General features: G+C 40.1%; 1 protein-coding gene across 2 annotated transcripts in view; it reads left to right on the plus strand.

Moving 5' to 3' along the window:
• adka (adenosine kinase a) overlaps positions 1–16477 on the plus strand; it is a 154589-nt gene that overhangs the window by 29973 nt on the left and 108139 nt on the right. For both annotated transcript variants that reach the window (XM_053621555.1, XM_053621556.1), the window contains exon 4: positions 8039–8117. In XM_053621555.1, the coding sequence (XP_053477530.1) occupies positions 8039–8117 (79 nt within the window). The remainder of the gene's footprint in view (positions 1–8038; positions 8118–16477) is intronic.

Below are 16477 nucleotides of genomic sequence, written 5' to 3' on the forward strand. Positions count from 1 at the left end.
GGAGCACTCCTTTTAAGAGTGTGCTCCTAATCTCAGCTCGTTACCTGTATAAAAGACACCTGGGAGCCAGAAATCTTTCTGATTGAGAGGGGGTCAAATACTTTTTTCCCTCATTAAAATGCAAATTAATTTATAAAATTTTTGACATGCGTTTTTCTGGATTTTTTTGTTGTTATTCTGTCTCTCACTGTTCAAATACAACTACCATTAAAATTATAGACTGATCATTTCTTTGTCAGTGGGCAAACGTACAAAATCAGCAGGGGATCAAATACTTTTTTCCCTCACTGTACTTCTGACTGTCTGACAGCTGTCACTTCACCTGACGTGTTAAACACACATGTGGGAATATTTCTCTCTCTCACGCAGGATTTTCAAACAGGCCTGTCTGATTTGAATTGGATTTGTTTGTGCTTCACCACATTTCTTTTTTTTTCTTCTTTTTTTTTCTTCTTTTCTTTTTCTTTTTTTTTGGGTAGCGTGGAGATTGCTGGCATTGGGTAGTGAACTACAACAGCTCTTCAGGGCTGTAAATGTGGGCAGAATGCCCTCCGAGTAAACTTGGTTTCAAGTGTTTTAGTTTTTAATGATGTGTTCTTGGAACTTGGATGTAAATACCCCCCTCACCCCCACTCCCACCAAACCCACTCTTCTGAAGCTTTAAAACGTCTTTGTTTGTCCACAGATTTGTTTGTTCATAAACTTTGGGAAAAAAAAAAAAAAGGTTTGGATCTTTTTAAACTTTTTTCCTTTCACTGAGCCACACATTTTATCATATTAATATTAAATTACAGCCGTCTTGTTCGCGGAGACAAATGGGAACGATTACATCGTCAGACACTGGGCATACTTTTGAGGGGGATGAAACATTTTGCCTGAAGTTTGGACGACTCGTCTAATCTAAAGTGTTCTCTGTTCACTTTGATTTTTCACGAAACGAACATAAACGAATACAAACTTTTAGTAGGAGCCAGAATGAACTAGCAGCATAATCATTTCAAATTTTACTTAAACACAATGTTAATTCTGTTAATTTTATGTTCATTCAGCTTTTAAAAAAAAAAAAAAAGTATTTAAATGTGGCTCACAACCAAAAGTATCTGCGCTAGACTATTATGTATGTGTTGCCTTCAGGCTTCCAGATGTCTTTAGAACAAAACCAAGTCTCTCGTGTGTTCTTTCAATCTACGCATTAGATTGTTAAACATGTGATGTAGCGTCAGTCATTTATTTATTTTCATTAAACATGAAGAGACGTTTGGTATGCGATACACAACCCCTTGTACAGGTTGCTCTGTCTGTATATAATGAGCAGTGATCACAATCTCGTTATTTCCTTCAGCCCTCAATTGGTCAACTCTTAAAGGGTGTAATTCAACAAATTTAGCTTTTTGCTGTGTGTATATATATATGCACAGATGTGTTCATTGTGAACCTTGACATTTTCTTGGGAATTCAGTGAGTGCGGCCTGATGTTATTCTTTCCCTCAGCGACGAGTAGCTCGTTATTTCTCATGCTAAAAAAATCTCTAATCTTGTTTCTGGTACGTGCCATTTTAAATTCAGTAGCCTCTTGTCTGCTTGTCCTTTTTTTAATAATACAAACACAACTGCTAGGTATAAAAGCCGTATAAAGCTACTATTCAATTAAATTAAGCCAGCGTGCATGTATGGGGCGACACGGTGGCGTATCGTTGCTGCCTATCAGCTTCAGGGTCTTTGATTCGACCCTGAGCTCGGGTTACTGTGTGTGTGTGTGTGTGTGTGTGTGTGTGTGTGTGTGTGTGTGTGTGTGTGTGTGTGTGTGTGTGTGTGTGTGTGTGTGTGTGTGTGTGTGTGTGTGTGTGTGTGTGTGTGTGTGTGTGTGTGTGTGTGTGTGTGTGTGTGTGTGTGTGTGTGTGTGGCATTTCTCATGTTCTCATCATGTCAGCCTGGGTTTTCTCTGGATTTTCCCACCTCCCAAAAACATGCCAGTGGGTAGATTGGCAGCTCTTAATTGCCCCTAGGGGTGTGTGTGTGGTGCCCTGTGATGGACTGGCATCACATCCAGGTTGTATTCCTGCCTTACACGCCGCGTTCCCTCGTCCCAAACCAAGAATGAACATACAGAATTGGCCAAAATGTTGATCCTGCTGGTTAAGAATTGAGTAAGGTTTGAGTGCAAGAAGCAAAATGATGTATTCTTTTGCTAAGGGGAAAAAAAACCCAACAGTATGTTTCTGTCATAAACATTTTGTACTGTTTGCATACAGGCCATGTCTGCATTAAGCGTTAATGGCTGCTGGGTACCTATAGTTATGCAGTAGTGTATCAGTCATGCTCAAAGGCTTGGCTCTATTTAGCCCTTGTGTATGATTATGCTAATACTAATAATAATTCCTTACATTTATATAGCACTTTTCTAGGCACTCAAAGTGCTTTGCATAGTATGGGGGGAGGGAATCTCCTCAACCACCACTAGTGTGTAGAATCCACCTGGATGATGCGACGGCAGCCATAGTGCGCCAGAACGCCCACCACACACCAGCTATTAGTGGAGAGGAGAGAGTGATGTAGCCAATTCAGAGATGGGGATTATTAGGGGGCCGTGATGGATAAGGACCAATGGGGGAATTTCGCCCGGAACACCAGGGTTATACCCCTACGAGAAGTGTCCTGGGATTTTTAATGACCACAGAGAGTCATGTTCATTTGGCATCACGAGCAAAAAAAAAAAAAGTACTCTTCTTGTCTAGAGAATCTGTGCAGAAGAAGAGAAAAAAGCAAGCAAATGAAGAACGCATGCGCTCATGTGTGCATCTCATTTTATTAAACTTCTGCTTATCTACTTATTATTTCTTGATTTAAAGCTCATTTGCTGTATTTTCCAGTTGAAGGGACAAGAAGACCATTTTAAATAGACCCACAGTGTTGTGAAACATTGCCTAGACTAGTTGGTTTGGCTGCGTCCCAAACTGCATAATAGGGCATTAAATGGTATGAGAAAATAGTAGGCTGCTAGATACTGGTACAGTTTTGACACACTAATCTGTTCAGTAATCTTGTCTATTTATTTATTTATTTATTCATTCATTCATTCATTCATTCATTCAGACACGGGGTTATTTTGATTACAAATACAGGCTACTGCCATGTCGTGGTATGGAGAGTTGCTTCTGTTCACCCAGGAGTAGATCGTACGTGCGTGCTGGCAGTCAGCTGTAGTTTTTGCGAGGTGAAGCAGCAGGAGCTGTTTCTAAGTTGCCCTCATGTTTGCCGCCGTTTATTTGATGTGGGCTTGGTGCGTCAACCAGCTAGGTGCAGCTCCATCAATTTGTGCATACAGAGGGATTGTGAATCCAAACAAAGGCTGCTGTAATGTTTGATACTTTTTTTTTTCATATTTATTTAGACACTCTTTCCAACATTTCAAAACACATATTTTCTGTATAGTGATCTTAGTATTAAAAAATTCTTTTCATTCCAGCTAGCAAAGCTCTAAAGTACATTTACAACTAATAATTTCCATTTTACAGCTCAGCAATGCCTAAAGTTTACGGTTACTTTAAATTTAGATTAGAGACAGAATTGGAAATTGAATTAGTCCATTTTTGAACACTGAACACATAAAAGCTTATTATTCTCTAAACTTAAATGCTGTTCAGGTTTACAAGGTTCTACCTGTTTCTTATTAAGCAATGTCTTAATCTTATTAAAGTAATGGTAATAAACTCAGCAGGGAATGATATTTTGAGCCTGCCTGAGCCGATTCTGATCATATATGCTTTTTTATTACATTTAAATGTTGTTATTCTTGAAAGATCTGAGTTTTTCAAATCTGATGATGTTCCTAAATGGCACATTTCATTGTTTAACATTTAACAAATGCATTAGAACATACAATAGCTGTTTCTGTGCAAGCACACAAACATGACTTCACTGGAACAATCTGGTTATTAAGCGCATCGCTAAAGTCAGTAATATTTAATGCTAATTTTATCTGATGTTAGCCACAATATTAGCTTTTCCGCCATGCTTAAGACTTTCTAATGCGTCCCCTATGTTTATAGGTTGTAAAACCAGCGAATATAGTACTGTACCTGTTCTGTACACTTACTTTTTATTACTCACATGGAACATATGGAGAACGTCAACAGCTAAAACGTTCGAGAACGCCTCCAGTTTACTGTTGACTGGTGTGTTGTGGTCATTTTGGATGATGATGATGATGATGATGATGATGATGATTATCTGGCAGATTTAAAACCAAGTCTATCTGTGAGGTTTTGTTTTGATTATATATTTTTTTTAATATCCCCCCAAAAGCCTGCAGTAAATAAATGACACCACAGGAGAATAATGTTATCCCTCAGTATTCAAGTCAGATAGAACCTTATAGTACTGAGCTCACTGTATGTCCACCGTCCCTTTTCTGTCCACAGCCGTCTTTTTAATAGCCAGTCTCAGTCTCATACTTAATATCAAGGTCCTGAGCCAAAGCAGTCTTTTATTCTGTTTCCAGTTGCTGATCCACCTGAACCATGTAATCAAGGGCAGCGCAGCTCTCATTTACCTGGCTAAGGTGTGTTTGGAGCTGGAACGGTGTAAATATGTGGACTGTCTGAGGGTCTCTTAGGACTGATTAAGCCTGATTAAGATTAAGGAGCTCAGGTTAAATAGTTGACTCCTGATTGAGCGATTATAGCATGGTTAGAGGTTAGTGCAGCAGATCTGCTGGCACGGAGCTGTCGGTTAGTGTTGTTTTACTTCTCTCATTAGAGGATCTGTTAAGTGTTACTGGACCGGGCCTGATTTTTTTTCCTTATCCTTCTTATTTATTTGGATCCAGTTCCATTGGGAAAAAAAACAACCCCACAATATTATTGGACTGTTCCATGATATTCTGGATTTAATTAACTGATTTTTTGGGGGGTTTTAAAGAGCCATCTGATACAATTCAGACCTGACCTACTTTAATAGAGAACACAAAAGAACACTTAATGGTACTACTTTTCTAGTCTGCATTTACATGTGTGCAAACAAAAGTCATTATCATCATAAATAACAGATTCTGGGAGAGAGGAAAAAAAGGGGCGGGGGGAAGGGGGGGTTGTTCTGCCATTCTGAAATGACACTATTCTCATCTTGCTTTAATATGTCTAACTACAAGCACATGTGGAAAACATTCCCCTCTTTTATCAATCTGACATTTAAGTGCATTCTTTTCAACCCTTGTAACATTTGTGGTGAGGCATTTCAAAGGGAGCAAGCTGACATTCCTCACTGTGCCCTCTTTTTTTTTTTTTTCTTTCCCTAAGTGAACACTTTGTGTTCTTTCAGCCCATAACTCGGCCCCTATGCTCATTTAGGACTAAACGTTTTGATGCCGGTACGCTCTCTGTACGTATGCAGTGTTGCTGTCCGAATTTACGAGCTGCTACATGAAATCTTTTGACTCTAATAAATTCTCGCTGCCCACCAGAGCCTCTCGTTTCTCAGCATGAAAAGTGTGGAGGCATCACATTTCCGCTTTGTCATCCCTAATGAGTCGAGGCTGAGCTAGACTCTTAATCCAATAGGCTCGTGTGTTACGTTTGTGTTGTTTGTTCGGCCGCCACCGCTGCACTGCTGCCCACTTCTTTATTTGCCTGTCTGCATGGCTTTCTTTAGTAATTGATTGTGTTTTTCACAGTTGGAGTGAAACAAGGGCTAAGAATGGCAGTTCGGCTTGAGGAATGTTCGCCGGCATCCATCGATGAACGGCGCCTGCTTTTCCCCTGCAGACTCACCGTTTGTTTGTTTCGCTTGCCAGTGCAGTCACATCAGCTGCTTCTAGTCGTGCTACTGTACAGTTAATAAAACCCACATCACTTCTGAACAGCAATGTTTTTATTTCCTGCTGTGCGATGGACTGCTCACGACACGAGTTAGTAAGTAAACACTTGTGCGTTCTGTCTTCAGAATCAACAGGGTGTACATACTTTGTAGTGTTTGGGTAGCCCTTGGGGTGTGTTTTTGTTACCAAGAAGAAGTGATGGGTCATGCTAATATGGGTCAGATGTAATCTCCTGCTGAACACAGTACAAATTGCAGAAGTTTTTTTTTTTTTTTTTCCCCTCTGTGTATGCGAGTGTGTGGTTGTGGCTTGATTGTAGCTTCAGTCCAACATGCTGTGGTCTACTGGTTGTTGCGTCTTGGGCTGAGGAAGTGTGTGTGGGTGGTTGCATATGTGATGTTCCCACGCTTTGTAAAGTCTAAGCATTGTCCGTCAGATAGGGGGCGCTCTCTGCCTCTTAAGTTCAATTTAATTGCAATCACCTAGCACTTCTGTTAATACGGTGCACAAGTCAATGTTGAGTGCTGTGAGTTTGCATTAATGTTTCAATTCATAGCCCGGTTTCTCGTTCGGCTCGACCCACGACTGTGGCCAACTGCATTTGTGTATGACGAAGATACATTTTTTTTTTTCTACTATGATGTCCCCCCTCAGTTAACTGAAGCTGCAGAGTCCAGATCGCACCGAGCTGCACAGCATCGTCTCGAGGAGCCCTGACATGCAGAGCATCCCCAGCACGAGCCTTTTGTTGCCAAGTGTGCAGCATTAGTGTTGCTGAAGGAAGTACTTAAACGTGTACTTATGTGCGATCTCTCCTCGCTTAAGCAGGCCCCCTGCTGCTCATTTCCTGCTCCCCACCCCCCACCCACAAGCTCATTCTGAAGTGTTGCTTGATGGGCTTTTCCTCCCTGACAGTGTTGCTGGAGGAATGACAGAAGTGCTGCAAGTCAGGGGTGACCTGTTCACTGTGCTAAAGCAGCTCTGCTCTAATAGAACCTGAACATCTGATCACTTTCACCAGGGCCCCTGTGTTTTCCTTCTAATCATGTGTGTATACATACACACATTGTATGTATGTGTGTGTGTGTGTGTGTGTGTGTATGTATGTGTGTGTGTGTGTGTGTGTGTGTGTATATATATATATATATATATATATATATATATATATATATATATATATATATATATATATACACACACACACACATATACTCTCTCTCTCTTTATATGTGTGTGTGTGTGTGTGTGTGTGTGTGTGTGTGTGTGTATTTTTTATATAAAAAACTATATTGGTGTGTGTATATACACACAACACCTATACACCTGCTCATCCATGCAGCTCTCCAATCAGCCAGTCATGTGGCAGCAGCTCGGTGCATAAAGTCATCTAAATACAGATCAAGAGCTTTAGTTATTGTTCACATCAAACATCAGAATAGTTAAAAAAAAAAAAATGTGACTTTGACTGGGGTATGGTTGTTCGTGCCAGACAGTCTAGTTTGAGTGTTTCAGAAGCTGTTGATCTCCTGGGAGTTTCCAGATGGCAGTAAATTAGGTGTGATCTGTGCAAAAATGACAAACATTTGAATTTGTTCCATTTATTGTGCAAATCACTGAGTTCAGCTCACCCCTGACGATTATATTGTTTGCATATGTCTATTTTATGTTAGCAGTGCTATCCCAAGAATTTCTCATGCCAGTAAATTAGGTGTGATCTGTGCAAAAATGGCAAGCATTTGAATTTGTTCTCGACTTCCATCTTATCGTGCAAATCAGTTGGAGAAGAGGCTAAAATTTCAGCTCACCCCTGACGATTACATACTTGCATGTTGCAGGAAAGCTATCTTAACGCGTTCTCAAAGTCCTTGTTATTATTTATTTTCCTGAAATAATGCCCAGATAGCATGCTGTTCACCACGCAAGTGTGCACACTACGTGCAGAAGTACAGTGCACATGCACTTTTATAGATGGCTTGCTGCCCTCCGGCACAAGGCTACAAGTCCTCTATTTCCTGTTTACAATGTATGAGGTTTCCTGTTCTCAGTGTCTCTCCACTGGTTGGTATTGTGGTTTTGCATAGATGCTCTGGACAGGCCCTGTGCAAAAATGAAACGCTGATCTTTGTTGATCTTTTGCAGTAATCAAATGTGGTTTAATTTTGCTGCCTGGGTTTAAATTTTTTTTTCATCAAGTCATTATTTCCTTTCTTCCTTTTGCCATAGGTTTGAAGAAATAGTCAAGAAGTTTAAAGTGGAGTACCATGCTGGCGGTGCCACCCAGAACTCTGTGAAAATTGCCCAGGTTTGTCTTTCCTTTTTTTTAAAAAAAACAAAAAAAACGGTACATCCAGCGTGAATCATTCCAGCCCAAACATGTCAGTGAAAATGACGTACTTGCATCATTATGTTGGACCGTCTGGGCACACCACAGTTCCTCGAATAAAACATGAAGATAAGTTCCAGAGCCTACAGCTTTGTTGCTTTAACAGTGGTGACTAGAGACTATCTGAGGCAATCTAGAGAGATTATCTTATTGAGGCAATATGTGTGGTTAGTGATTACTGACAGCCCTTTTACTTTGAAATAGAAGCTTTCTAAAGCCCTTCCTGAGAATGCAATGATGGGAGCTGTTCGAGTATTACTCCTAGTACATGATAAATTGATTTTAAGGTGCAAGGTGTAGTTAAGTCGGCCATTTAAATCCTCAGCGAGGCCATCACATTAACTGCAGAAGCCTAAAAACTCTCCGAGCTCATTCAGCATGAAGTTCATCTCCATGTAAAGGCTTTTTCAGAGTAATGACTGAAATGATTTCATTTCCCTGGTGACCCATCAGTGCTGTTCTAGCACAAAGGAGAAGAAGAAGAAGAAGAGCGTGCACGGCTAAGCTGATACTCTGAGCACTGATTTGGCCGTGTTTCGTTCTTTAACACAGGGGACCAACACTCCTGCCATCGCTATTATTCCAGGTGGCTGATAAACTGTGCGCTGAGATCTTCTTAGATCTCTGTAACTCAAAGCGGTCAGTATTGCTGAGGAGAAATGTTTCACTGGTATCCTTGTGACGCTGACTCGGATCCAAATCCAGTGATTAATTGCAACTCGAAGCCGTTTACTCCCAATGTACGCCTCGTCCTGAAATGAGACGGTCGTCGTCGTTTGGGCACTAGCCAGAGAACGCAACTGCACTTTCATTATTTTATTGCTTGAATCTTTAGTCTTGTTAAGCACATTTATTACGACCAGACATGGTCTGGTCAAAGGACGGACAGGACCGGTTCCTCATTTAAGATGCTCTTGCTCCAGTGTTCATTTGCCTAAGTGGATTAAGATGAAATGAGCTTGTGATTGTACCTGTCCTGTCAAACGCAGTGTCGGTCACTGAAGCTGATTAGAGCAAAGCTTTGGTTAAAATGCTGACCGTTCTGCTTTTGAGTAGCACAAAACAAAAGTCCTGTCTTCGCGAGATCACACGCTTGAATCCAGACAAGGCCAGAAACAAAGGGGGCAAAATTAGCCATGCACTCTGAGTGGGAGGAATGGCATACTGTCTGCCCTGTCAATCACGGCGACACTAGCTAAATGTAAACGTCTGTGAGGTCATGTATGTGGAAGAGGGTGGATATCGATATCTTTCGAGTGTGTTACGCTGCCGTGTGACTCACGTGTCTCGGAGGAAGCATGTTAGCCTTCACCATCCCCAGTTGGTACGTGTTGTACACTCTATGGACAAGAGTATGTGGACATCTGACCATCACATCTATATTAGGATCTTTCCCAAACAAAGTTGTTAGCACACAATTGTATAGGATGTCTTTGTGTGCTGTAGCATTTGCACTTTCCCTTCACTGGAACTAAGACGCCCAAACATGTTCCTGTCCCCTGTGCATAAACCGAGGTCCTTGAAGATGTGGTTTGCCAAGGTTGGAGTGGAACTTGAGTGTCCTGCACAGAACCCTGAACTCAACCCCATTAAACACCTTTGGGATGAATTGGAACATTGACTGCACCCCAGGCCTCTTCGCCCAAAATCAGTGCCTAGCCTCAGTAATGCTTTTGTGTCTGAACGAGTAATGTTAAGCATGAATGTTAAGGATGTTAAGCAGCAGTTTAATTAGACAACCGAATGTGAGAACTCTGCAGCACCTGGTAAGCCAGGAGAGATGCAGCCCATGTGTGTCAATGTTATAGAAAATGAGCTTTCAGACTTGATGATAATGGCTCCCATCTGAGCACATGTCAAAACACCGGTTGATGATGAGGTGTCCAATCGAAGCCTTCGGGTATAACCAGGTGGCAAGAGAGGAGGTGCGTTCTGCTTCCGCTACCTGATCAATATAGGCCCATTTACCCTACAATAAACTTCATGAACCCTCTCAACACCGATTTATTTTATGAATGCAACTGTTGGATGAATTATTTAAAGATGTACAGAATTATTTAAAACATGTAAAGAAAAACGTCACCTTTTTAAAAAAAATTAAAAAATAAAATTGGAGCCGTAGGTAGAGCTTTTATTCCTGAACTTTCCACTGATAACATATTTGTTGTCATTGGGTTGGTTTTGAGTTATTGAAGTTTGGATTAAACCCACCTTTGAGTTAATAACTATACAATAACAGGGCTTGCGCGTATTTAAAAAAAATAAATGAATTTAAAAAATAATAAAAAGGTGCGATAAATACAACAACTTTTTGAAAATTATTTTTATTTTTAAAAACCCTCTGGCTATGCTTCACAGACCCCTGGGTGTTACTGGACCCCACTTGAGAAGTATTGCTCTAAAGAACTCTCCAGAGACGCGCACGGGAAGCCCACAAATATCTTAAAGCAGAGGACTCCTGTCCTCAACATTTTAGTATGATCTCCAACCTTAACACACCCACGTCGACTCAGGAGGGACTTGTTCATTAGCAGATTAGGTGATGTGTTCAAGAGAAACATGCCAGACGCATGTGCTTCAGGACCAGGGTTATGAATTGCTGGTTTAAACCATTTCATCTTCTAACCCATGCCTGTTCCCTGCTGCAGCCACTTCAGAAAAGCCTTGGATTTTTATTTGAATTTTATTAATGGCAGAGCAGTAAACCTTTTCCGCATCGTCCTTTGATGTGCCCGAATTGGTGACTCCATGTAGGAGAGAGATGTAGTTTTATTCTGACGTTGCCCCCTCAAGGCCCTTGAGGGCCAGAGCAGATGAAGGCTCCCACCTGCCAGGAAGAACGTTCTCCCATTCTCTTTAAGCAGTACAGCAAAGGGAACGCAAGCACTGTTCTGGAGCCCTGAACATCAAAGCATGGACAGTGATTGCCAGGCACCCTTCGACCAGCTCTGTTACATGTGCACACACCCCTAGTGGGCTCTTCAAACAGTTGAGAGTGTGAAAGTGGAGGCCTACTGATGCCTGGTACCAGAAAGCACCAAATATATGTGCAGTAGTCTCAAGAAAGTTCACTTCATTTCTCTATTAGGATTTTTATATTATTTTTTTCTTAAAGGAGTACACCAATGTTTCAACCTCATGTGTATGTGTAGCATATGTACTATTGCCACAAACAACATCTTGACACAGATTTCCATTAAACGTGAGCCGTTGATTAATGGGTTTCTGTTCTTTTCTCCTAAGGGTACTTGTTAGCGCAGTCAATAAACGTTTATTTGAAACACATAAAATGTGTTGGTTTTTTTTTTTGTAGAACACTTTCAGAAAGTCTGCAGTCAAGTATTTGAAAATTAAGCTCTATGTTCTTTTAGAGGTCCTTTAAGAGATGGTGCTACTTTGTCAGATGAAATAATTTGTACTTGGGCATTGCCAAGGGAACTGCTATATTACACCCATGTTGCAAAATGTAATAAAACTACCTAATAGCTTTAGTATGAATTTCTCTCATGTTTGTTTCATCTTAAACCTTTTATTGGTAGAATGTAAGGGTTGTATGTTTGAATATTTGTTTATGTACTGTAAACGCTTACAGTTTTAACAAGAGAGGCATGAAACACGACTGACCATGCTGTTATAGAAAAAACAGTCCATGATGTGGTGGTGTGGATTATTTTCCAATAGCAGCACATGCTGAAGTGTGTTGTTTCTCTTTTTATACCATGGTCTTGTCTGAATACTCGATTCTGATTGGCTGGAAGGTGTGCGTTAAAACCATATATAATACCACAGGTAGTTCCAGTCAGTTTGATCACTGTTCTAAATTAACATGCTGCCTATAAACAATTGTAACCATAGTAACATACAGTTAAACTCGCAGCTTCAATCAAATAAATGTAATCTAATCTCAGTACTTTATCTCCGTGAACGATTTACAGCAGGCAGAATTCAAGATTGTACGAGTCGTATATAAAATAACTAGTAATAATAATAATAACTTCATTTTTATATAGCGCCTTTAAAGTAGCTTCTCAAGGCACTTTACACAATCAGAAAATACCAAGAAAATAAAAATACACAGATTAAAAACAAAAAACAGACTTGAATACAAAATGGTTAAAACTATTAAGAAAAAGCTAACCTAAAAAAAAATAATCGTTTTTAGGTTCGATTTAAAAATGTTCAAATTGTGTGCATCTCTAATAATTCTGTGAATCTCTAATGAAAATTAACCATAATGTTTATCCTGTTCGTCATAAATCGTGTAACGCAACAGCAATTTGCCGATTTTTAACATTTCGAAATTTATTAATGAACAACACGATTCTTTTTAGCTTCTTTCCGTTGCTTTTAATGTGGTGAGGCAAGTTAGTTCCTGTTAGCATGTTATCACTTGTGTTAGCGGCTCATCAGTCTCTCTCTCTCTCTCTTTCATGATTCTTAAAGTTAATAAGACAAAAAACAAAGCTCGTCATGTTACTGAGAAACCTGAAAGTGCAAAGTCTACTGTCCTGAAGACTTTCCTGTGGCAGAAAACCTACTGTCCGTTACAGAGCACTGACCCCAAAGACTAAATAAACATCTCCTAACTTCACCTTTATCAACAATTATAGGTTTTTATTTGTTAAATTAGAACACTGTTTCTTAATCCAGTTGTTGTTGTTGTTGTTATTATTATTATTATAATTATAGTTATTATTATTATTATTATTATTGTTATTATTAGGCTTGGATTATGTAGGTCATCTGCCAAGTCCTAAGCGAGCTGTTACTATAGAAACAATAACGTCAGAATTTAATATGAAATATTTAAACGAAAGCTGTGTTATAGAAAAATAATTCCATGCTCGAATTAGATTTGAGAATTCGAACTGGGCTGTGGTGTAAAGATGCGCTAGATGGAGATTTGGTTGAAAATTTTTGTATTTCTTTCTAAATTTATCTTCATTCTAAGTCCAGTTTTGTTTTGTTTTTCGTTCTAATGGTAGATCTTGACCGTTTTCGTTTTTTGTGAGCATGATGTTTAAGTTTCTCCCTCCTCTAGCTTAAAAAAATAATAATAAAAATACAAATAACTGTGAGGGACCAGATCTGAGTCATACAGGCTCATGTACTCGCTTCATAGTGTAAGGAGAACATTTGCTGCAGAGTCAACTTTTTTTTTTTCATTTGCATTTGCATGACTTCCCTTTATTATACCCATGTATTACAATCCACATTAGTACGTAGTAAAAAGAATCGGGAAGCAGTGAAATAAATGAATTTGAATGTGAGAAATTGGATTGCAGTGTATATACACATGACTCAACAGACAGTATTCCTATTAATAATCAAATTAGTCCGATGCTGTTTAAAAGCTTAATAAAACGTTGAATGGTAATTTCCAAGTTTTTCCTTTTATAAACTTTTTCAACCAGTCATTTTAGACGTGTTAATTTCTTTTTAGATGTTTTGTGAGACCCAGCACTTGGCGTAGCTTGCTCTGGGTAGAGGGGACAGAGTGCATCAAGCTTGTGTAATTAAAACATTTTGGCAATGTTTAGACCAGTAAAATTACTGAGAAAAACATCTGACTCGCTCTCTGTAGAGTGCGCCAAATGAATTCAGGCTGTTGCTTGTATTAATTATTCAGTATCTTTACATCAATTCTGGGGTTATTGCAGATATCTCTAGCACATAGACAGGCACCTTAGGAGTTAGTTTTAACAAGCTGCCTACAGAGATATCTTTGTTTTTTCGCTCCTTCTATTCTCAACCACTTCTACTCAACTTTTTTTTTTTTCCCTTCCCAGACATCATTGGCCCATGTCTCCTTTGCAGATTATTTTCAAGCGTACCGAGGGGGCCCAACCTTGGAATCAAGCTGGAGTTTTTATTTATGTTTTATTAGAAACACATGTGCACTGTGTAGTTGGAACTCCTCTACGCAGAAAATCACTTAACTGTCTTCAGCACACAAACTGCCTTTCCCAGTTCATATTTTCGCATGGAAACTTAAATCGGGGGAAGGCCGGTGTCTAGAAAATGAAAACGTTCCATGACCTCATGTTTGACTTGGTGTTTTGCTTTCTTTTAAATAAGGCCCAATGTTCAATCAACCTCCTACTTGATTGATAGATTATATCTTTTCCCCCCCTTTTCACCACCGACTCGTTGCCAGTGCGAGTGGAGAGAAATGGCAAATGTTAGACGTGTATGAGACGTGGCCTGGGCACGAGCGGAAATTTCAGTGGAAAGCTGGGGAAATTCACAAACCTCTGAAGTCAATTTGGCCCCTGAGATTCTATAAACAAGAGGCCTAGCAGGGAACCCTAAACTCTTGTGGTGAATGGCAACAACATCTGTGTCTTATATTCACTGCTGCACATAAGAGTAAGTCCGAGATTGCCTTGATATCTTGCTGTCCGATTGTATTTCAGACAAGCCTGTAGGAAGATTTAGGCGCGTGTGTTTGTTTGTGTGCGAAACCTCTACCTGTTCTGCCTGGTTCTCTTCTGCGTAGGGCTTTACTGAATGTTTTTATAGCTATAGCGAAGTGCAGCGGCTGATTAATGACTGTGACATTGCTGCAGGTAGAGAGGCGGATGTAATTTGCAGCGTGAGGCTGAAGTCCAGCTCTGTCGTTAAGCACGTTCTTCCACTCCTCGGACACAAGGTTAATTGAACGTTACCGTTAAAAAGCCACTGCTAGTTTTCAGGTGGCTCAGTTGCTGAGAGCTGTTTATTTCCATTCTAAGGAGGGGAAGGGTCACAGACAATTAAGCCCCTTCAAAAAAGTGAGGGGGTTACACATACGCCTGTGCCTCCATCCACACCTTTGCATTCCAGCAGTGCAGTGGAGCAACAGCCATTTCCGTCTGCTACGTCGAGTGGGCCAACAAGTTACAGGTTACACCCAGATGTTTTGTGTGAATTCTCACAAGCTTCTAGTGAAATCACACCTTTTCCTCTACCTCATTTCTCTCTCTCACTTGTCAGTTGCTTGTTTTTTCCTCCGCTCCTCCCTCAGGTCTTTGATTTACTTCTCAAGCCAGGGTGGAGTAAACTTTTACCTTTTGGTTGTGCTGGCTGTCCAGTACACAGGCCTCTCGAAGCCCGGAGCACATGTACAGCATCATAGCTAATATTTTCCCCGCTGTTACCCATGCAAGTGTGAGCGAGTCCAGTGAATAAGAACCAGCTCTAATATGAAGTTTCATCAGTCCTGAGGCCTCCCATCAGGGACCACATTGCCCCCAAGCACTTTCCTGACCTCTTCATTTGAAAGGCTGGTTGATGCGCTAGTTGATTTCCCCATCCCTGTTCACAATCGATGTGTTTTGTGTGATTTATATAAATCCATAGTGCACAGTGTTTTCTGATTATTAAGGTATGCCTCTAACACACTTTGTGTTAGTGCTGAAGAATGGCTGTACTGTCATAGACTTACAGCATTCCAGCACACACTTGGCATCCATGCTTTCCAATTATATGTCTTCAATAATAATGCTGTGTTCAGCTTACCTTGAAAGTAAGAAGTTTGAACTCATGAATACGTCATTTTTGCACCTCCATGCGTTCAAGGTACGAATTGGGACAAAGACATGGAAGCCTCTATGTTTGCCTTTTGGTAGCTGCAATCTGGCCAGCTAATGTTAGTGATGAGTGACGTATTCTCTTCAGAACAACGAACCGTATAGTCAATGCAATAGACTCAATAAACTATTATATATATGCATGTTGATTGATGTAAAGCATATACAGCATAGCTCATTTAAAATGAAAGAAGTGCTACTTTGTTTACTGTTGATGTTTACATGTTGGTATGATGTCATGTGCTGAACTCTATGGAGTTGAGGAGACCTTCCTGACTTTCTGAGTCGGAATTCCAAGTTGAAGGGATTTTTTTTTCCTTTGGTTTGTCCTAGTCAGTAGGTACGCACTTTAGACAAACGTATCATGATACGCATCATAGCAACCACAATAACATAACATAAATAGACCTGGTGTCATACCTCACTTTGATTTATTTGCAACTACGGACTGTAACCCACCTGTTTTTTTTGTTTTTTTTTTTCTTGCAGCAGTTTGTCCGCACCGCTCTACCTTGCCCATCACCATACAGCTACCATTGACCAGATATTTGGGGGACCATTCTCAATGTCAATAACACTAACATTATAGTGGCATGATGACATGAGTTGTGGTGGAGGTGTGAGCATTTCATATTTAGCAGCAGTTCTTGGATTTTCTGGGAGTTAAAAAATGTCCGTTTGCATTTTGGGAAATAGAGCTATGTTCTA

The sequence above is a fragment of the Ictalurus furcatus genome, chromosome 3 (genome assembly GCF_023375685.1).
Source record: "Ictalurus furcatus strain D&B chromosome 3, Billie_1.0, whole genome shotgun sequence".
Taxonomy (NCBI): Eukaryota; Metazoa; Chordata; class Actinopteri; order Siluriformes; family Ictaluridae; genus Ictalurus; species Ictalurus furcatus.